Source organism: Haplochromis burtoni, unplaced genomic scaffold, assembly GCF_018398535.1.
Source record: "Haplochromis burtoni strain Fernald_Lab_line unplaced genomic scaffold, NCSU_Asbu1 Contig_12, whole genome shotgun sequence".
In the NCBI taxonomy this organism is placed as follows: domain Eukaryota; kingdom Metazoa; phylum Chordata; class Actinopteri; order Cichliformes; family Cichlidae; genus Haplochromis; species Haplochromis burtoni.
The window spans coordinates 316,331-337,666 of record NW_024582373.1 but is presented as its reverse complement, the minus strand read 5'-3'; the positions used below and the strand labels follow the sequence as shown (position 1 = coordinate 337,666).

Genomic DNA, 21,336 nt, shown 5'->3' with positions numbered 1-21,336 from the left:
GAGCTTTAATTTCCACTGTATGAAGACTTGATGCATTCTTTGAGATGTCCATACTGATACATTAGATGGTAGTAATGATACATTCAGTCTTCTAATTTACAGGTGAGTTGCAAACTGATCTGGCAGCTGCATTTTTTTTCCCAGAGCATCAACTCAAATCAATAATAAATCTAATCCAGCTGCATTCTGTGGTGCAGAAACCTATTTTGCGCTCTCATATTCTCCACCATTGTGCCAGTGTTGACAGGTGTGTGAATGGAAGTGCGTGTGTGTGCGTGCATGTGTGTGCGCTCACGTATAGGGAGAGTACGAATCAAATCGCTGCTCATCTAATCTCTCAAAGTGACGGAGGTCCATCATCCTGGTGTGTGTGTGTTGCAGGGGGGAGGGTTCTGCATTTGGTTCAGCTGTATGGAAAAAAAGGGCTAGTCCACCTAGTGCTTTCTTCACAGACGCCTGCATGATAATCCCAATCTGTGGCCATTAGAGTGCAGAGAGAACGAGCAAGGAGAGGGTTCATGAGAGAGAGAGAAAGGGAGGGGGTGCCCAGACAGAGGCGCGCTCAAAGGGAAAAAGAACGAGAGAGAGGGAGTGTATGTGAGAGGGCTTTTAAGGGATTTGGCGGTGATTTGTAGAATCTCACTGCTGTAATGTTGCACTTTTCTCTGATTCTCGCATGATATTATACACCCCCCCCCCTCCAAAAAAGCTGCAGAACTCTGTTTTTTCATTTTGTTTTGCTAAACCACAACAATTTTTTTTTTGTTGTTGGCCATTGTTTTTAGAGAGTCTTTGGTTATTTTTGAGAGTGCACACAGGCTGACTGAGATGACAGAGGATTTACGATCAGTCAGGAGAGGAGAGCCTTGCTTCCAGATATAATAATCACATTTTGGACCCTGGATGGAGGCCTGCGTGGAAGAGTTTGTGTGATGGACAAAATCAAGGCTGGTCCATGAAGAATGGGCAGGTAAGACTTATCTTCTTCCTTCTTCACTATGAAGAAGTTTTAAAAAAATGTGATTAATGCAGCTTGTGGAAATTCAAATCATTCTTGCATTGATTGCATGTATTTCTTTTAACTTTATAATCACGGTATAGCAGAGGTATTTTAAATATGAGTTTTTATCATTCTAAGAAAATGATGTTATCCTGTAATTATTATTTAGAGCCTTGTGAAATTATGATTGTGATTTTTTTAAATGGAACGGGCTCAACTGATCATTGTGGATTTTGGCAGTGATCCTCGTGCAGATATAATTAACCTGCTCCGGCTTTTGAAGCATGAAATGCGGTCAGGATTTAGTCAATGTTTTGTTCTGCAAAATTTATAGTGTTTTCCATCATCGCCTCTTTGCTCTTCATGATAAAAGCTTCCACTCTGTGTCATCCTGCATCTTGGCTAAAATCCACTCTTCAGCCACAGGTTTTTTTTTTAAGTGCACCTCCATCTATCGCTTATATTTTGTTCTTTCTCCTACGTTTTCCCAGCTCTCATTCAAAGCACAGGAAACGATGTTAGACTGTAGGTGCTTTTTCTGCATCATTACCTAATAAGGGAATCACTGTTAGCATTGACTCTGCAGCTCTGCAGTTATCGTCCTTAAACATATCATAATTGCCATAAGGAATTAAAGATAAATATTTATAAAATGATGCACGGGACACACAGAATTTTACATTTTTATGCATTTCAAGTTGGATGCTGTATTTAAAAATTCAACCCAGACTGCTTCATGGATGTGGTGGATCCATAAAAAGAATAGTTAATAAGGTAAACCGGAGAGAATAAAGTGTATGAAGCGTCTACATGCTCTAACTTCAATAATAACCAGATGTTAACACCCCTTTTCTTAACTCCCTCAGGTGTCAAAGGTAGAGGGAGTGGCCCAGTGCTGTCAGCACCTCTGCTGGTCATCATGATATCAGAGGTCCTCTCATCCCATCAGTGCTCCTGGTTTGGTGCGTCATATGGATACAAACCATGGCTTCGGTTGCTTTGGGTTCTACTGGTGGGTTTCAGTCCAGCCTCACGTGCCCAGCAGGGCACCCAGCCTCAGTCCATCAAAATCGAAGGCGACATCACCCTGGGCGGCCTCTTCCCTATGCATTCTCGGGGTCCGGCTGGGATACCCTGCGGAGAGATCAAGAGAGAGAAAGGGATCCATCGACTGGAGGCCATGCTCTATGCCTTGGACCAGATCAACAGCGATCCCGAGCTGCTGCCTAACATCACACTTGGGGCTCGGATCCTCGACACCTGCTCCAGAGACACGTATGCCCTGGAACAGTCGCTCACCTTTGTCCAGGCCCTCATCCAGAAGGACAACTCGGATGTGCGCTGCTCAAACGGAGAGCCTCCGATATTCCCAAAACCGGAGAGGGTGGTTGGGGTGATTGGTGCATCTGGAAGTTCGGTGTCCATCATGGTGGCCAATGTACTCAGACTGTTTGCGGTGAGATTTCTTTAACCATCCTAGCTTTGTTAACCAGTGAAGGGGCAAAATATTTGGGACAGGGAGTGTTTTGAGAATGTAAGCTGATAACATGATCCCCTCACAACCTCTCCTGAATCTGTTCACAAAGAAAGAGCACAGTAGTTCCCATTCACTGGTTTTGGACTCTCCAGTCAGGAGAGACAATGACAATTATTCTTAAGAAAACAAGTTTAACCAAACTGTGATCAGCTAACATTTCTTTCATTCTTGCTTAATATTTTACAACTACTGGAATCTTAAGGCATTTTTTTTTTAAATTTACCGTTTTAGTGTTTCTCCTTTTGTCATGCTTGCAAAATAAAGGTAAAAGTTTAACACTTTGAAAGAATTAAGTATTACTAAAGTATTAAAGCATCTAAAATCTTCACTCAGAAAGTGAGTGAGGATCACAAACAGCACCGCCACATTTTAACCAGTCAGAAGCAACAAAAGGACCAGGAGCACTATGTTAAAAAAAATGATTTACACACATCAAGTCCGAGGACACTGTGCCAGAAAATGAGCAACTATATGGAATACATTCCTAATTTTAGATTTGAGCAGCTTGCAGTGATATCAGTGACCAGCTGTGGCCAATAAACAGACGTCCTATGAGCGAGAGCTCACACTTATGAAGTTAATTTATATAGCTGCACCTTCATTTCCTGCCTCAGTAGAGTTACAGTATTTGTGATTAGGTCGCTGCAGATTTAGGTCTTCTTTATTAAAATTTGAGATTGATTAAATCCCTCCTTAGAAGATAATGTGGACCTTGGTCATGATTACATTCTGATGGAATTCATCCTCTGGGTAGTCTGAGCTCCAGGTATTTAAAGAGAAATTGGATTGGATGTAGGGTTGATTGGCCGTAGGTGTTAATGTGAGTGTGGATGTTTGTCTGTTTTTCTGTGTTAGTTCTGCGATACGTGTGCGCGTCTGCCCAGGGTGCACCCTGCCTTTGGTATAGCCACCCCAGTACTTCTGGAACCCCTGAATTGGATAAGCAGTTAAGGAAAGGGTTGGACAAATGATAGATGAAGACGTCTGGTACCAAAATATTATTGAGACACTTTATGTTTTTACCTAAAGAACTTACTGCTGCTCTACAGAGATAAACATCCCACCTCTCGATGATATTATAAAGCAGTGTAACTGAAACAGCTATGTGACCTGAATGAACCTGTGTATTGCTGCCTGTCAGAGTGACACTTACAGGGCCGTGAATCCATTGTAATTGTTGGAATCTGCAGGTTAATCCAGGTATTTCTTTTTTCTATTTTCTTTTTCTTTTTACACTGATTACACATTGTTTATAGCAATGATGGAACACTGAGTCTGTGCAAATCTAACATTTGGGGCAAGCAAGTAATACAGAAAAATTGTAACAACCAGGCTGATGTGTTTGGATGTTTCTGTTTTGGTGAATTCTGCAGTTAATATCTGCCCTCCATCCAAGTTGCTCCTCCTTCAGCTCAGAATCCACAACTTGGGTAGAGGGCAGATGTTAACTACAGAATTCACCAACTCCACTAAGCCCCTCTCAACAGCTCAGGACCCTGGGCTCAAAATAGTGTCAGGGTAACAGGATGACATTGGTTCTAGGATAGCAGCAATTTGTGACCAGTGTGAAGTAGATTTAGCTAAATAGTGCGTTTCCTCCTACCGTCCATATGTGCTGCTTTCCAGACCGCAAATGCTTCTAGTCTGAAGTTCTTTACATATTCAACATCTGCTCATAACCAATACACTTTTTGTTGTAACCTGCTCCAAATGCATCTTTATTTTATTTTTTTCCTTTTTCAATAGGTGAGCATAAACTATAAATAATGTAAGGTATCTTATATGAGACTATTTTTAAATGAGACATAGAGCATGCATTCATCGAGTTTTCTTTAATGAAGTTTTTATAAATTTTGCAAATACCTCTGAAGCAATTAACTCTTTAACATGTTCATTGACAGTTAATATTTTAGGGTCTAAACCCTTAATAATTCAAGGTTGTGTAAAATAACTAACCCATTAATATAGCTTTCACAAACCCCTGTAAGATGCACCTGTAGGTGAATGTTCTATACTGACTCATTCCAGAGGGTCATAATTATATCCATGTTTGTCAGCCTCTTTATTCTATACCCGGGCTCATTGTCTTGATGAGTCAGTCTAGTTTGTTCAAATTACAATGTTTCTTTCTCAGCTTCACTTGTTTTATGACTGTAAGCAGATTTCAGCAAGACTGGACTAAAAGAGGATGCTTATGTTAGTGATAAGGCTTATTGATTTTAACAAGTGAATTGGTGCAGATGCTTCTGTGGGATTAATTTGGGAGAGGATTATGTATTTGTCTTGTGCATTATAATTTTGCATGCAAACATCTGAGTGACTTTTCAGACAATGATACAGACTCCTCTGGACACTGATGATGTCACATGCCAGTCACTCTTACAAGGGGGAAGGAGAGGGCAGGAAAGTTCACCAGCCTGATTTCAGGATGTGGTCTGGACCACAGAGGCTTACCAGTACATCTGAGACTGACGGGGTTAACGCGGAGCAGCAAATGCAAGCTGCATGTGGCCACTAGAATTAAATGTATTGTATGGCTTACAGCTGAGAAATGCTAACCTTTCTCTAGGCTCCTGATCTCTGTCTCTCCCTCTGTGCTTAACGTAATTTGACTAAAACCACACTAATCCTTGCAGATAATCTGTGAAATGGTTCTCTCGGTCCTCTCTCCTTCTCCCCGTCACTGCCCCTTGTGAATACCTTTATCTCTCGGTGCTCTCCAGAGAGGGCTGGATGTTAGCCAGGTTTGGGGGGACTGGCATTAGCAGGTTCAGGGTTGGGACTGTCGACATAAACTGTGTCATTAAAGATGTAGCACACCAACAAATTAAGCTTCCCATCCTTATTTTCCCCCTTTACTGCTCTGGTTCCCACCATCTGTACTCTACTGTGACGTTGGCTGTATCGTTAGCGCAAACCAGCTCTGGGCTTTTCAAGAGATGAACGCTCTATGATAGTCCAATTTTGGGATTTTAATGCACTGTGACTTGCCAGTATTACTGTGGGAGGCATCCATTTAAGGGCTTGCCTGTGAGTAAGTGGTGCATCATGCTCCTGACATGGTTCACTGCCTCTTGTCATCCCTTTTACCTTTGGATTCACTTATTGGCCTAATAATCAGCACTGCTCATGTTTTCCATTTGACCCGACTCTTTCATCACAAATGACCCATCCCTGTGTCTCAGATCCCCCAGATCAGCTATGCATCGACTGCCCCGGAGCTGAGCGACAAAAGCCGCTACGAGTTCTTCTCCCGTGTGGTGCCTCCCGACTCCTACCAGGCTCAGGCCATGGTGGACATCGTCAAGAACATGGGCTGGAACTACGTGTCCACGCTGGCATCTGAGGGCAACTACGGAGAGAGCGGAGTGGATGCCTTCCTCCAGATCTCCAGAGAAGCAGGTTGTGTGTCTGACTGCACTGACATGAATCTGCCGTCACGACAACAAGGGATTAGTCATTTGTGTTTTTCCCACTCATTAAAAGACAGGAAGGAGCAATGCTTTAATAAAATCATTTGTGCTTTTAAATCTATACGATGGGATGACCTGTTAGTCCTAATGTATTAGTGATCACATTTAATATGATCAAATTCACATACATCAGTGATTGACAGTACGGGACAGACTCTAACAGCTTTGTCTGCTGTCCATTACTTTATCCAGATGGAAATATCTCTATCTCGACTTCTGGATGGTTTGCCATAATATTTTATACATTGTATCTGAATGGTGAATCTAGATCAAATTCAGTCATTTATAATAATTTTAATTGGAGACAGATCATCTCGTGCATTTAGAGATATGACTGCCCTGAAGAACAAGATTAAAGGTAAGAGAGCTGCCAGAGTGCAGGCTGGTTACAACCATTTCTTTCTATTGGGCGGTGAAATAATAATTAAAAGAATGTCTTACGCATCCTTTGTTTGAAATTCACCTTAAAAGAGTTAGGAAATGACATGCAATGATAGGTAATCCATCTTTCAATACTCAAAAATGAATCATTTTGCATCTCAGCAACATGCAGTTATGTTTACAATGATGAAGGCAACACTGGAGGTGAGGACCTCTGTCTCCCTCTACACATCATTTCTGCCCAAGGCTGCAGTGATATAACAGAATTTAACCAGGATGGGGCAATAAGTTCTAAAGTGTGTGTGAAACAGAGGTGCAGGTATAAAAAAATCGGATTATCGACCCAAGGGAGCTCAGAGTGAGAGCAGTGCATTATTATTTCAGAGATTAATCATAATTTATATGCAAATTCAGGACACATGTTAATGACCATTGCTTTTTGAAAGAATTAGTGAATACAACAAAACACACCTTTCAGGTTTCATGTATTTTGAAACTGGGTTTTTCAGAGACTTTTTTTTTTTAGTATTTAACACAATTCGGTGAGATGCATACTGAACTTGGAGAACAAAGACAAACTGTCGATCTACTGGTGCTGGTATTGATCTGATACCAATAATAGCATTAATATTGATATTAACCCAAAACAAAGATCTGATACTGTGTGGTGGGTGTTGGGCTCAGTCTCAGTACAGCAGAAAGGTTTGAGTGTGTTCTTCCCATTCTGGAATTTACTAGGATTTGGTCATATAATATTGTGTGTACAGCAAGGATTTTCATGTTATGATATTATTGCTATTTTGACACATAGGTCTAAGCTCATTCATCTACATAATTAGCAGACAAAAAAACCCCAACACCTTAGCTGGGTGTTGTTTTTGCAGAGTCGTGGGAAACCTAGCTACCTTTACAACTGACCTAATGTTGGCATGCTAACACTGCAAACAATAAAAGATGATTTTTTTGGTCTGTGACACAGGAGGGCTGTGTATTGCACAGTCCATAAGGATTCCACGAGAGCCCAGACCAGGGGAGTTTGATAAAATCATCAAGAGACTGATGGAGACCTCCAATGCTCGCGGGGTTATCATCTTTGCCAATGAGGACGACATCAAGTGAGTCATGCTCTGCTGCATGGTGTATTAGATACATGAAGTCTGCAAGATATTCACAAGGATGCTGTTTTACATTTAACTATGTAGTCTCCTGTTCTAACCACTCTGAGCAAAGAATGACAGAAGAAGAAGAAATTTCATCATGATATATAACTGTATCTTTTAGACGGGTGTTGCAGGCTGCCAAAAAGGCCAACCTGACAGGCCACTTCCTATTTGTTGGATCGGATAGTTGGGGATCCAAAAACTCTGCGATTGAAGACCAGGAGGAGGTGGCTGAGGGTGCTGTCACCATCCTGCCTAAAAGAGCCTCCATTGACGGTAGGAAAATGTATTAAATGAGCCTTAAATCTAACTCTGAACAGCTGGATCCAATAAGCATACCCACAGAAGCCTGTGACATTGACAGATGAGTCTAATATCAATGCACCAAATAAAGGAAATTAACGATTGATAAGTCTGATATATCCCGATCTGATATTTCCAGCCTGTATAAATTCTGAAAAGTGACTTAGAGCCATATTTCAAAGGATTTTTTTTTTTTTACCATTATCTGTGCTCCAACATGTCAAGTCCTGTTATTTTAACTGTTTTAAAATTAAATGCGAAAACGATTCAGGGTTCGACCAGTACTTCACTTCGAGGTCGCTGGAGAACAACAGGAGAAACATCTGGTTTGCAGAATTCTGGGAGGATGACTTCAAGTGTAAACTAACTCGTCCTGGGATAAAATATGATCCTGGTAGAAGAAAATGTACAGGTAAGCAGGGAGCAGCACCGAAAATAAAAAGTGTCACCTTATCTGACTTATGTATTGGTCATTTTTGTTGTCCGGCAGGTGACGAAAGAATCAGCCGAGACTCTCAGTACGAACAGGAGGGCAAGGTGCAGTTTGTGATTGATGCTGTGTACGCCATGGCCCACGCCTTGCACAGCATGCACCTGGACCTCTGTGCTGGCTCCATGGGCGTGTGCGAAAAGATGGACCCCGTAGATGGACGCATGCTCCTCCAGTACATTCGCTCTGTAAACTTCAACGGTGAGCTTCCAACTTTCAGTCGGTTTTTCCGCACCTACCTCATGATATGTCTAGCTATTTAGATAAAAGGAGAGTTTCATTTCGTTGCTGCTGGGGAGAGAAATGCTGCAAGGAGATCTTTTTGTTAGCAAAAGCCATGCTTTTCTAACTACCGCTCTCTGCCACTGGAGAGGTTTTTAAAAAGAAGCAAATTTAAAAGGGAACGCAGCGGAAGGGAGGTCGTGTTGAAAACGGAAGCTTTGAGATGTTTCTGCTAATGTGCTTAGCTGCAGAACACGGCGCATTTCTTCAAAGCACGTCCCCTCCCTTGGGCTGCGTCCTCGCTCTTCTCTATACACAACGAACCCGCTTTTCATCCTCATCTTTCATACAAAAATATTGCAGTTTGGAAAAATGAAAAAAAAAAAAGTGTCCTGTGAAAGCATCCTATTTATTGCGCTCCTCTTGCTGGATGACCTTGGCTTGTATGGAAGATTTTCTGATTGAGCGCCTGCAGGGACCCGAGAGGAACATTCAATCACGTTAGGGCAACAGAGGAGAGTGCACTGAAAGTCTGTACTCGTGGAGGAGAGCCTTCACTAAAGAGCATCCTGCACTCAGCTTTCACATGATTGCACAAGAGTGAAGTAAGCAATAAGCTGCATTCAACAGTGTGTGGGTGTTCTCTCTGCCGCTAAAGATGGGGGTGTTTTTCTCTGGTTAAGGCAGTTTGAATGCCTTCTGACTTTTGGCTTTCTTTTGATAGTGCATAGGTCATTTAGACTGTCTCCATCTAACAGGTAGCGCAGGAACTGGAGTGATGTTCAATGAGAATGGAGATGCTCCGGGTCGATATGACATCTTCCAGTACCAGATGTCCAATGTCAGCAATCCTGGCTACAAGAATATCGGCCAGTGGACAAACCATCTTCGCCTCAATGTAAATGTCTATTTTTACTACAGTTGTGGTACAGAGTGATATTCAGAAGTTCATTTCTGCTGCATGAGAAGATGAGAGATTAACTTAGTTTTGCATAAAAACTGGAAACAAAGCTCTAGTTTAACATTATGTCTCGTTGTCCTGTTTTCCTCCCCTCACTCCCTGGTTGTGGCAGATGGCTGCCCCTCTGCGAGTCTGGTTCTTCGTGCTGAAAGGAAGTTTTTCCTTCACACTGTTGCCAAATGCTTGCTCACTGGGGGGCATCTAAATGTTAGAGTTTTTGCTCTATTATTGTGGGGTCGTCACCTTAGAAGCTGAAGGTGCCCAGCATCCAGTTCCCATGACCATGAAATTATTCGGTGCAAAAGCTGTACGTTTCTGCTACAGTATGACCCGACACTTTGTTCTTTTTAGATGATATAGATAGTTACCTTTTCCAGTTTCTATGCTAAACCTTGCATTCAGCAGATATGAAAGTGGCAAGAAAGTATAATTTTCAAAATTGCAAACTATCCTTTCATTCTAAGATTCCTTTTACTGCAAGCTTTTTGCCAGATGGCTGAAAGCTTCCTACAGAATAGATAGCTTCAGACAGAAAAAAGGCATCTTTTCCAAGTTTCCCTACCCATCATAGTATGGCATTTGATTTTCTTTGTAAACCAAAACTAAAAATATGGTGACAATGTGAGGAAATTTTTATTTGTGAAAGGTAAAAAGTTAACAATTTTATTCTTTTTATGCCAGTTTACCTGGCTTTCATAGGCTTTAAGTGATTGTGGAAGAAGTATTTTTGAGGAGTTTTGTTTCACAGTTATTAGCCTTGTGTTAAGTCACAGCCAGCTGTAATATAGTAACACACTGTGTGTGTGCATCCATTTCAGTCAGAGGAGATGCAGTGGTCGGGCGGTGACCGTAAAATTCCAGAGTCGGTGTGCAGTTTTCCCTGCGAGTCTGGCGAGAGGAAAAAGATGGTCAAGGGTGTTCCCTGCTGCTGGCACTGCGAGCTCTGTGATGGCTACCAGTATCTGCTGGATGAATTCACCTGTGACATGTGCCCATTCGACATGAGGCCCTTGGAGAACCGCACGGGATGCCGCCCCACACCAATCATCAAGCTGGAGTGGAGCTCTCCCTGGGCCATCATCCCCGTCTTCTTGGCCATCCTGGGCATCTTAGCAACCACCGGAGCCATTGTCACCTTCATCCGCTTCAATGACACACCCATTGTCCGGGCTTCTGGGAGAGAGCTCAGCTATGTGTTGCTGACAGGAATCTTCCTCATCTACCTCATCACCTTCTTCATGATTGCAGAGCCCAGTGTGGCAATATGCGCCTTCCGCCGCCTGTTTTTGGGGCTCGGGATGTGCATCAGCTACGCCGCCATGCTGACGAAGACCAACCGGATCTACCGCATCTTTGAGCAGGGCAAGAAGTCGGTCACACCTCCTAAGTTTATCAGCCCCACCTCTCAGCTCATCATTACTTTTATACTCATCTCAGTGCAGGTAAGCTTATCAATGCTTCTCCGCCATAGATAAGTCAAAGCTCATGCAGCAGTCTAAAGCTCCTTTCCTCTACAGTTACTCGCGGTGTTCATCTGGTTTGGTGTGATCCCCCCACACACCATCATTGACTATGAAGAGCAGAAGCCTCCAAACCCAGAGTTTGCCCGTGGAATTCTCAAGTGCGACATGTCCGACCTGTCCCTCATACTGTGTTTGAGCTACAGCATTGTACTGATGATCACCTGCACGGTGTATGCCATTAAAAGCAGAGGAGTTCCTGAGACCTTCAATGAGGCCAAACCAATCGGCTTCACCATGTACACCACCTGCATCATCTGGCTGGCCTTTGTACCCATCTTCTTTGGCACAGCGCAGTCTACAGAGAAGGTAAGAAATGTAACAAGGGCAGTGCATGGTTTCAGAAATTCTGAAAATGTTCATATAAACAGGAAGAGGCTACTGTGAATGTGGAGAGCATACACCCCCAAACGTCAGAGAAAGTCTGGCAACGGAAAGCAGGCCGGCACAGAGAAAAAATAAACTTTGAGGGAGGGGCATTTTACTTCCAAATGACAATGACGTGAAAAATGCTGATAAATGGAATACAAGTGAATTATGCAGGAGGGTTAACTACAGCCTTAAAACATCCACCACTGGCCAACAAGTTTTATATCCTGAGAGTGAAGTTTTGATTACCTGAATATTCAGTTGACATCACTGGTTAATGAATTCTTACCTGCTTACTTTATGTAAAGCATGTAATGTGAAAAATTTCCTGTTTTTCCCCCTTTAGATCCTGTCAAATTTATATGGATTTTGGTCTGACAATATAAATCAATTAGGTGAGAAAATGATCTGGTGATTTATTAGAGAATAAAAAAAGAGATTAAAAACTCCACGATATTTAGATAAAATATTGTACCTATAACATCAGTGCTTTTATTTGTCTGCCTTTATTTATTTATTTTGAAATATGAAAAATAAAAACAATGAACTTGACGCAACTAGGTTTTCCTGAAATTGAGTACAACAACCTACTCGCACATAACTGCATCACAGGTAATATCATAATTTCTGGGGCCAGCGAGTATTTTTAGATGTGAAATTTTATTTGTGTTGCTGCTATCACTTTGTACATCTACTTAAAGTAAAGTTATGAATTATAATAGAGTATAACTTGTGGCTTTTTGATTTGATGATACAAATCCAATGTGTTCAATTGGTTGAAGATGGCAATTTATTATGTATAATATTAATAATAATAATGAAAGGTATTTTACAGTTCTGATGATTGTGTTTTCAGGAAATTTTAACAACCTCTTTGGAGTAGGCCAACAGTTTTTGGAGGCAAGAAAAAACAAAAACAAAAACTTTTATATGAGACAAAGAATAGCAGGAAATTTTCAGATGATGACTTTCAGAGACTGATTTAACAGCTTCAGCTCAAAAATAAATCTGTTTAGTAAAAATGTCACTTTTTAAAAGGACAAATGAATAGCTGAATTATTTCTGGCTGCTCTTTGTGTTGGGTTGGGACAAAAAGAAATTAAAAGAAATAATTTGACCCACTAAATGATCGGTCAATAAATTCTTCTGCATAGTCAAATTTGATCTTTTTCAAGATCATAATTAAATCTCGTTACATTACATAAGCACTCCCTGAGCTCCACTTACAGTTAAAATAAACAGTATGCTGAATCGAGTTACGTAATGCACAGTAACACACGAACTGTAAGAAAGTAAATGAATCCCTCAGATGCTGAAAGTGAAATTTGAGTTTGTTGCCTGTCATATCGTATTTGCTTCCTGCTGTACTCGCAGGACATCCTGCTCCCACTGTACTGAGGGTTTCATTTAGCTTGTGGGCTATTTGCTGCCGTCACAAAGTACAAGACAGTTGGGGGGGATATTTGAAAAATAGAGACGGGCTTTGGCTAATAGAGAGCTGTATTATGAACCAGTCAGGCTGAAACAATTACTGCCTGAGGTGCTTTCAAAGTCTTTTCACCTCTTCCAAATGGAAATGAAGTGAATTAAGAAAAGGAAAGGAGGTCAGATGTGCAGAGGGATAAGAAGCCCTCCAAGACCAATTCAGCCATCCCATTCAATTAATCATCACTTAGAAAAAGAGCTAAATATAGACCTTAACTTTTGTCTGGCTCATGAAAGTAGCGGCTGTTATGCTCCCATCACATGTTGGAGGAGGTGATCTACCTGTGATGACTGTAATTACCTATGAAAGGACCATACAGTGATTCTCAGCTAGTCCTTCTGCTCGGGCCACATAACTACAGTCCACTTCACTCCTAAACAGTAAACAGCTCCGTTCATAAAGGGAGATGTCACTACAGGGACAAACACATGTGAAAAGATGATAAACGGAACTGTACTATATGGACATGAGCCAGGATGTGTTGCTGCTGAGGATATTATGCAACTTGCGACCTATTTATGGCACAAAACATTTCTTATTTATGATACTTGTGGTTTTATTTATTTATGACCTGTTTAGTTTTCTTGAATAATGAGGGTTTTTTTTTATAATTCATTGAAGGCAGATCTCAGAAGAAGTCGCTCACTGTGATTATTGTCGGATGCATGCAAAACAAGAAAAAAGGAAAAAAAGAGGAAGAGGAGCTAGATGTGGTCAAAGCCCATAAATAGAGGCTCTTTTCCTGACTTCATATACTAGATCATAAATCATTCATCAGGGGGAAAACACTGCCTTCCCTGCTTTGAGATGAAAATTGTAAGGACTGCATTGTGACAGCGGAGATTACATGTACCCTGCTTTCCAAACTATCCTTGCTGCTGCATCCAGTATGCATGAAATTGGGACACACCACCTCCATTGGGCATTCAACTTTGACCCTTTGCTTCCTCTTGTGGGTCAGAACACCAAAATATAATAAAATTTAATTAAATTAAAAAATGTGCTTGCTCACCTACTGGAAAATGCGAGTAGATGCAACAAGACATCTTGTTGTTTTGCGTTTATGTATAAATTATTGCGCCCAACAATATTTTTTGGGTTATTAAAATAAATTATATTGCGGTATTGGAAATATATTACCATAGACTGTATATAACAAATGGATATAGCCATGGCAAGCTCACCTATGGATTTCTGGACTCTGTGTTTTGACTACACCATGTTGGGCTTTTTGGTGCCAGAATTTGAACGTGAAGGTGAAGTAGTATCGGCTAAAGCTAGCAAGTTTGATTAGCCAGCCACTTTTTCCATAATTAATGAATCATTATGGGCACTACTTTAACTTACTGGTTGAACAGGCGCTCTTATAAGCCTTATGGCTGAAATGCCCTCTCTCCCCCTCTTTCCTGCAAACCGTCAAATAAAGGCTAAAAGCACCAAAACAAAACAAACAAATCTATAATTTTCTTAGTGACACAGAAGTGTGTGTGTGGAAGGATTTTTCTGAACTCCTCCGTCTCTGTTGCAGATGTTCATCCAAACCACCACTCTGACCGTGTCCATGAGCCTGAGCGCCACCGTATCCTTGGGCATGCTCTATATCCCCAAAGTCTACGTCATCATCTTCCACCCGGAGCAGAACGTCCAAAAGAGAAAGCGCAGCTTTAAAGCCGTGGTTCAGGCGGCTACCGTGACCACGCACCTGTCCCTGAAGTCCAACGACAAACAGAACGGAGAGTCCAAGGTCGAGCCTGACAGGTCACAGTGACGGGAATCAAAATGACAACTGAAGCCAACAAAGAAATGGTTTGCAAAGAGTGGGGAAAAAAATAGCATTTAAATAAGCTTTTTGGCTGGATTGTGTGTGTTTCTTCTTTGAATCCCCCCCTTTTTATTTTGGATTGAAATACCAGCAAAAACATTTGTGGATGATGTTTCTTTTCATACTTATTTAGATAGTCCAGAAAGTGAAAGCACAAAAGAAACCTGAAAGGCTCACTCTACATCATGGGGAAAATGTGACAGCTTAGCAGGGGTATGGAAAAGATACAGAGCCACTTTGAACGGACTTCAGAATGATCTACATATAGATGTGTTGACATGAAAATGGAAGACAATTAAAAAAAGTTAAGCTTAAATGGAGACTTTTGCTTGGCAGTAAGATGTATGCTTCTGTCAAACCTCAATGAAACATCGCTGTTCACAGGCTGCATGGGTTATGTGTTTTACGTTTACACGAATGCTATTTATATGGGCTGTTGTAACCTTTTCTTCTGCTTGCACTGGAAGGATGTATCTTTTAAAATGCCCCACCATGTCCTGTCATGACGACCCCCCGGGCTAGATACAACAAACCACAAAACTATAATCACTCACAGCTAAATCAATATCCAGTCACTAAGGAAACACAGCATTTAATTAGTCTTATCACTGCAATTATTGTGGCAGAGAATGAATTGCTTTTATTCTGGAAACTGAGTTCATGAGTGCACAAAGGATACAAGTGATTGTGAACAGGATGCATTATCTTGTACTTGTTACTTTTCAGTTTTCCACGGTGGAAAACAATGGTTGGCATTTTCCCCACATTGTTTGTCCAAATATCAAGCAAACTTGTATAAAGGTCAGTTTGTGAGGGCTGCATGCCAAAGCTGTAGACAGGCTACATTTATGTTAATGCCCGGGAACATCACAAGCAAGCTTCACCTCTTTTGGCTGCGTTGGATGTTGTTCCATGAAAGGTCCTCCATCTTCACCAGTTCTGCAAACATTAAAATTCATTTGATATTGAAAACGGGGCAGAATGAGCAAAAAGCCCCAATTTTATGTTATTTTATTAGTTTTTGCAAGTATATTATTTGCAGCGCTGTTTTTTTGTTTTCTTTTTTTTGTTACTTGACCACGATGCATAACTCAGGTTTTGACTGATGTTTTTTTTTAGCCTTTTCCTGTTGTTCTGGCTTCTTCAATATAAATGGATTCAGCATTCCTCACATGCAGGCAGTATCACTCACGACGCAGGCTGGCTGCCAGGTTCATACCCTTATGTGAGAAAATCTTGTTTGTACTGCCCTCTGCAGGGAAGTCCAGGTCATTGACATGTTTGTGAATAAAAGTCTAGAAGAAATTGTCGATTGCAAAAGAATCTTAATAAAAAAATATTGTTTATTATTTGAGTTGGTTTACATCCAGCATGACAATTAAATCTAAAAGAAAAAATACCTACAGTAACTCCCCATGTAGGTTAGTCAGGGAAAACAGGGTGAAAAATAGCAAAGCATTTCAAAGACTTTTTTTTTTTTAAATGATAAAGATTTTTGTTTGCCACACTGGAAAAGCAAATGGGGGATAAATAACAAAAAAGTATCGCATTAGACACTGGCCCAGAATTTTATAATCATCGCAACCCTCACAGTCAAATTTCTCAAGTAGCTGTTTCTCTCTCACAAACAAATACACTCCCACAGAACTACGAGGCTTCAAAACACAAGACACTGCCTACACAAACAAATTCATATCAGCACATAAAATAAATGTAGAGCAGGGTTTGCAGTTCACCCAAATGCCAACATTTGTCATTTCTTTTAGATAAAAGTTCATTCCCAAATGCTTTTTTGGTGTTGAGTGGCAAAAACAAACAAATCAAAAAACGCACAGCCAGGTTCTCGGTTTTAGAGCAGTGCCAACATGCTTCTTTACAGAAGTCAGTGTCTTGACCTCTGACACCAAAATTTACTCGAGGAAGTCGTCCAGGGTCATGCAAGTGGCGGTCTTGGATGGGGGCCGTGTTACCTTTTTCCTTTTAGCTTTCATCAGTGGACGAATCTGTGACAAAGGAGACTGGAGGTGGAGCGCTTGGTTAAGGATCGATGCGACCTACATTTATCTCGTGGTTATAAATAACATCTATCTGAAGCCAGACGGTGCTCCCTGGCTCTTACATATATACAAACACACACATCAAACATTCTTCAGTGAACCTCAAACGCTAGAAGACAAGTAACACATGCAGAATCACTAATGACAAAAAGGATACAGGCTGGATGAATTTAGTTCGTCCTCCTAATCCATCATAACCAGTTCTGACCTGAAACGCAAAAACATTTTTTTTGTTCAACAAATCACTGATGATGACAAAATGGGACAAGGAAACAGTTTGCGAGAGTCGGCTACACTTACAGCTCCAGGCTTCCTCTGAGGCTCCAACATGCTGCCAAAGGTTTTCTTCCTGAAGAGGAGGGAGTTCCTTAAAAAAGGGTCCAGATCTTCATCGCGATTCTGAGAAACAAAAATACATAAATATAAAACAATACAATAAATTAATTAATTGAAAAATTAAAAACAAATTATATATAGATCAGTTATTTAATGATGCATTTATTAGAAGAAGGCTACCTTGCTTAAAGCTGACGTTTTCTCCCTGTGTTTGGATACAGACGTTCTGAAAAATCAACACTTCCAGTTTATACTTTGTTACAAAAAGAGCAGATGGATTTCAAACTACTCTAAACACAGAAGAAAACATTTCCGCACTGAGTGACATGACTCTTACACGGGTGGATCGAGACGCATTTTCTTCAATGGAACCTGCGTTGGTCTCTTGGCCCCGTCGTCTGGCGTAGTGATGTCGTAGGTCATGTTGAGGTCAATGTCCTCGCTATCTGCTGGATGGTGGAGGCGAGGCTGCTTCAGCTCCAGTGGGGCAGGGCTGACGGGAAGGCAGCAACAAGTGCGTGAGCGCATAAAGCAAATGCATTCTTAAGCATCCTGTCAAAAGCATGAGGAGACTGAAGTCCCACAGCTGGAGACGCACCTTTCAAAGATGAGCCGACTGACGGCTTCGTTAGTCCTCGTTGGTGTGCTCAGAGATTTCTGAAGAAACTCCACTTTCTTCTTCAGGCTCTGTGGACGGGTTGCACACAGAAATCACAACCACGCACATCCGACATAACAAATAAACAGATTTGTTTGATCTGCCTTACAGAGATTTCTTTGTCAGCACAGGCCAGATCGCTCTGCAGAGACTTCATGTCCTCTTTGGTCTGATTCACCTCTATTGTAGTTTTTTGTAACTGAAATGACAAACACCACAGAGCACTTTAACCCAAAGATTCCGCACCGAAGTCCCATTTCTTATTGGTGAGGCGATCTTCTTATGTCGAATGACCTTGTTGTTTGAGGACAGCACTTCTCTCTTCAGTTTCTCACACATATCATTTGAAGCTTTCAAAGTTCCTTTGAGGTTATCATACTCTCTGAGAAAGAAAGAAAGGAGATCAGCAGTAAATACTGAGCGGATGCTGTGGTCATTAGAACTAAATACCTGAACAAAAAGCTCCAAAAGAAGTACTTTCAAACACACAAATGTTGTCCAACTCATTAAAAGATTCTGGAACATATTTCACAAAAGCTCAGATTTACAGGAGAAAGGTGGTATGATCTTCATCTGGGTCACAAATATAGACAAGCACACAATCTGATTAAACTAACACCACAAACCGCTCCATATTTCACATCTTTATAGAACACACTGAGTAATTATTCAACGTACAGGCAGCAGAAATGTGAGAGAACCCTTGAAATTAATGACTTATAGAAGCAACACCTAACAGACATTTTCTGATGCAACACAAGAGACTTTAAGAGAAATATTCGACCCTTCCTTTCTGCAAAACTATTTCAGTATTAACTAAAAAGCCCTCGACGGCAAGAGTCAACACCAAGGGTAAACCTGAAACAACTTAAGTAAAATTTAACCTTTGAACAAAAAGAAAATTACAATAATTACAATTAAATGTATATTTTATGTAAAAACTACACAAAACCGTTTTTAATCCTGATTTGAAGTAACTAATGGATTCTGCACACTGGAGGTGTGAGGGGAGTTTATTCCACAACACTAAATGCTACCTCACCTTGTTTGGTTCTAGCCCTAGCAATACTAAAGTAAGCCTGTTCCTGAGGACCTAAGAGGTCTAGAAGCATCATAGCCCTCAAGTAGGTCAGCTATATATTCAGGTTCAAGATCATTCAATGCTTTCTAAACCATTAGCAGAATTTTAAATAAATGCTTTTACACACAGGAAGCCATGCAATGATTTCAAAACTGCTGTAATATGATCCATTTTCCTGGTGCTGGTCAGGACTTTGGCAGCAACCAGTAAAGACTCCATTAAGATACTTTAGTCTACTGAAAATAAATGCACAAATAAGCTTTTCAAAATCTTTCTTTGCCACAATTTTTCCAATATTTTTAAGATGGTACTCGGCCGATTTAGTAATAATCTCCATATACTTACTTTTTCAGAGAGATGCAGTAGATTGAGAGCTGCTCCACTGCTGCCTGGCTGATACCCATATCTGTGATCATGGACTCAACCTCTGCTCTCTGGCCCTGTAACAACACATCCAAGCTGAGGAGAAAACAATGCACAGAGTGAATATGATGCTCTTTAACAACGAAGACAATCACTGGACCATATGCACATATTTCATATCATTATAGCTGTAGTGTAAGAGTCAGGTTGCAGTTGCCCAAATGCACTGGTATAAGTTTGCGCACTTGTCAAAGATCATCTTAAACAATCCTTATCTTTTCCTCTACAATCACAGGAGCTTGAATATAATACAATGGGCTGCAGATACCTTTCAAATGTTCTCAACTTGGTCCTTAAGCTCCGGACTTCTTCCTTGGCAGCCTGAACTTCATTTTGTTGCGTCTCCATATATGACATCTGTGTCTGTGAGACGTTAGAACATAATATTAGTTGCAGTGACTGTGAATCAGTGTGGATATTGCAGCTTTTCAACAATGAAGAACAGAGAGCTCATACTTTGAGGGCAGAACAAAGCATCTCCTTTTCTTTAATCTCCTTCCGCAAACTGTCTAGGTCTCGCCTCTGCTTGTCCATGGAGTCCTTTAAACTCTCCACCACCTTCTGTTTGTCCCGCAAGTCTCGCTCTACAAATTGACCAGACAGATGATCAATCTAGCGCTGCCTGCTTCCTTACAATCTAGCATAACTTTGTAACAGTTGTACTCAAGAGTTTAATTTCTCACCTTTAGAGCTCAGAAGTGCCTTGACTCTATCAACCTCATTCTGCAAAAAAGAGAAGAAATACAGTCAGAAGATAACACCCTAAAACAAATCCAAACAATAGCAATAGGAAAGACCACATTTAGGTTCTGTTTTACATGCCAGAAGGCGTGAAGAGTATTATATTGCTGTAGGATTGGTACCTGTAAGCTTTCCGGGTCAGCTGTGCTGTCCTCCTCTCCACCAATGTCAAAGAAGAGCTTGCTGATAATGTGCCTGGTGCTGACCTACACACAAACATCAAAATGTCATTGAAGCTCAATCTTTCCTTTGTAACTCAACTTGCCACGGTCTGTGCTGGTAGTTTGACAATGTAGCGTTACTGTACCTGTTTCCTACACTGTGGACAGGTTTTTGTAGGGGCTGTCTGAAACCACTGAAGAAGACTAGAAGAAAAAGAGGGGAACGAAAATAACTTCAAAGATGCCATGAACTGAAAAAAGTTGTTTTGTTCAGATTTGAGTTTGTGTATAGTTACCATTCATAATGGAAAGTGTGTCCGCAGTGAATGGCAGCAACATCTCTGGAGTGATCAAAGAAATCTGAGCAAATAGTGCAATATGCTCGAATAGGCATCTTACCGGCACAACGATCACCCTGTTTTGGAAACAGCGTACGACATTGTTAAAAACAGTGAAATACAAATCGTGATATTCACTCCCTGATCATACGCGTTTCGGTAGTGTTACATAATATTTGTAGGCTAAAACAGTTAGCACTGGCTAAAGTCAGTGGGCCTTACTATTCCGCTACCCTGGTTAAGCAGCTACATGTAGATAACCAATGTTAGCCGTAGCCTTATCGTGAGCTGTCATGCTTACCAAACAAAGATATCAAGTTACTGCAGAATCCTTCGTTATAAACTGAAGCATCACCAACTGTACATGAAAATTTTCATTGTACACACATAAAGTGAGATAATTTAGGAAATTTCCTTTCAAGCTAACACAAACACAATGGTAACGCCATCGCTGGCCAGTTCCCCGCTGCACGTTCAAACCAAAGCTCCGCCCCTTACGGTGCGTTCGTATGCACACGGAACATAAATGAGCTGTTAGAATCTACGCCAACGTATTTTGTATTAAAATTTAGCTCAGTCGCTATAAACTTTTGATATTTAAAACAATGAATACGTTTTCCCTGGAGAAGTTACAATTTAGTGTCACTCAACAAATGTGTCAACACTTTTTTCCCTTGTTTTTTTTTTTTGCTTTTATCCCTCACATATGCAGAGTCACAGTGAAAACAACAAAATGTTATTTTAAACACATTGAAATAGCTCGCAAATATATTCACAAATCTTTCTCACACAAAAAGATTATTTAACATTTGATATA

General features: G+C 40.9%; 2 protein-coding genes across 2 annotated transcripts; one reads left to right on the top strand and one right to left on the bottom strand.

Moving 5' to 3' along the window:
- The first annotated feature begins 72 nt into the window (after positions 1-72).
- On the top strand, positions 73-16,075 carry grm6b (glutamate receptor, metabotropic 6b). Its single transcript, XM_005915263.3, has 11 exons — positions 73-970; positions 1,867-2,456; positions 5,723-5,939; positions 7,371-7,506; positions 7,673-7,827; positions 8,126-8,266; positions 8,345-8,545; positions 9,325-9,464; positions 10,346-10,969; positions 11,045-11,356; positions 14,431-16,075. Exons 2-11 carry the CDS (start codon positions 1,920-1,922, stop codon positions 14,668-14,670), a joined length of 2,703 nt encoding a protein of 900 aa, XP_005915325.1. The 5' UTR covers positions 73-970; positions 1,867-1,919; the 3' UTR covers positions 14,671-16,075.
- On the bottom strand, positions 16,048-21,019 carry LOC102303688 (TRAF-interacting protein). Its single transcript, XM_014340853.2, has 16 exons — positions 20,821-21,019; positions 20,478-20,595; positions 20,328-20,385; positions 20,143-20,226; positions 19,963-20,002; positions 19,736-19,863; positions 19,548-19,642; positions 19,202-19,315; positions 18,070-18,157; positions 17,885-17,974; positions 17,716-17,804; positions 17,455-17,610; positions 17,298-17,343; positions 17,082-17,180; positions 16,939-16,989; positions 16,048-16,742 (listed from the first exon to the last, which is right to left on the bottom strand). The coding sequence occupies exons 2-16, from the start codon at positions 20,573-20,575 to the stop codon at positions 16,635-16,637; spliced, it is 1,344 nt and encodes a 447-aa protein (XP_014196339.1). The 5' UTR covers positions 20,576-20,595; positions 20,821-21,019; the 3' UTR covers positions 16,048-16,634.
- Between the last annotated feature and the right edge of the window lie 317 nt (positions 21,020-21,336).

Excerpts from the sequence above, each read along its gene's own strand:
- grm6b (XM_005915263.3), top strand. The coding sequence starts at position 1,920 with ATGATATCAGAGGTCCTCTCATCCCATCAGTGCTCCTGGTTTGGTGCG. Across the intron at positions 8,267-8,344 it reads TGGTAGAAGAAAATGTACAG|GTGACGAAAGAATCAGCCGA; the intron begins GTAAGCAGGGAG and ends GTTGTCCGGCAG. Across the intron at positions 8,546-9,324 it reads TCGCTCTGTAAACTTCAACG|GTAGCGCAGGAACTGGAGTG; the intron begins GTGAGCTTCCAA and ends TCCATCTAACAG.
- LOC102303688 (XM_014340853.2), bottom strand. The coding sequence starts at position 20,575 with ATGCCTATTCGAGCATATTGCACTATTTGCTCAGATTTCTTTGATCAC. Across the intron at positions 20,227-20,327 it reads GTCCACAGTGTAGGAAACAG|GTCAGCACCAGGCACATTAT; the intron begins GTACAGTAACGC and ends GTTTGTGTGTAG. Across the intron at positions 17,975-18,069 it reads TGCTGTCCTCAAACAACAAG|TTACAAAAAACTACAATAGA; the intron begins GTCATTCGACAT and ends TTGTCATTTCAG.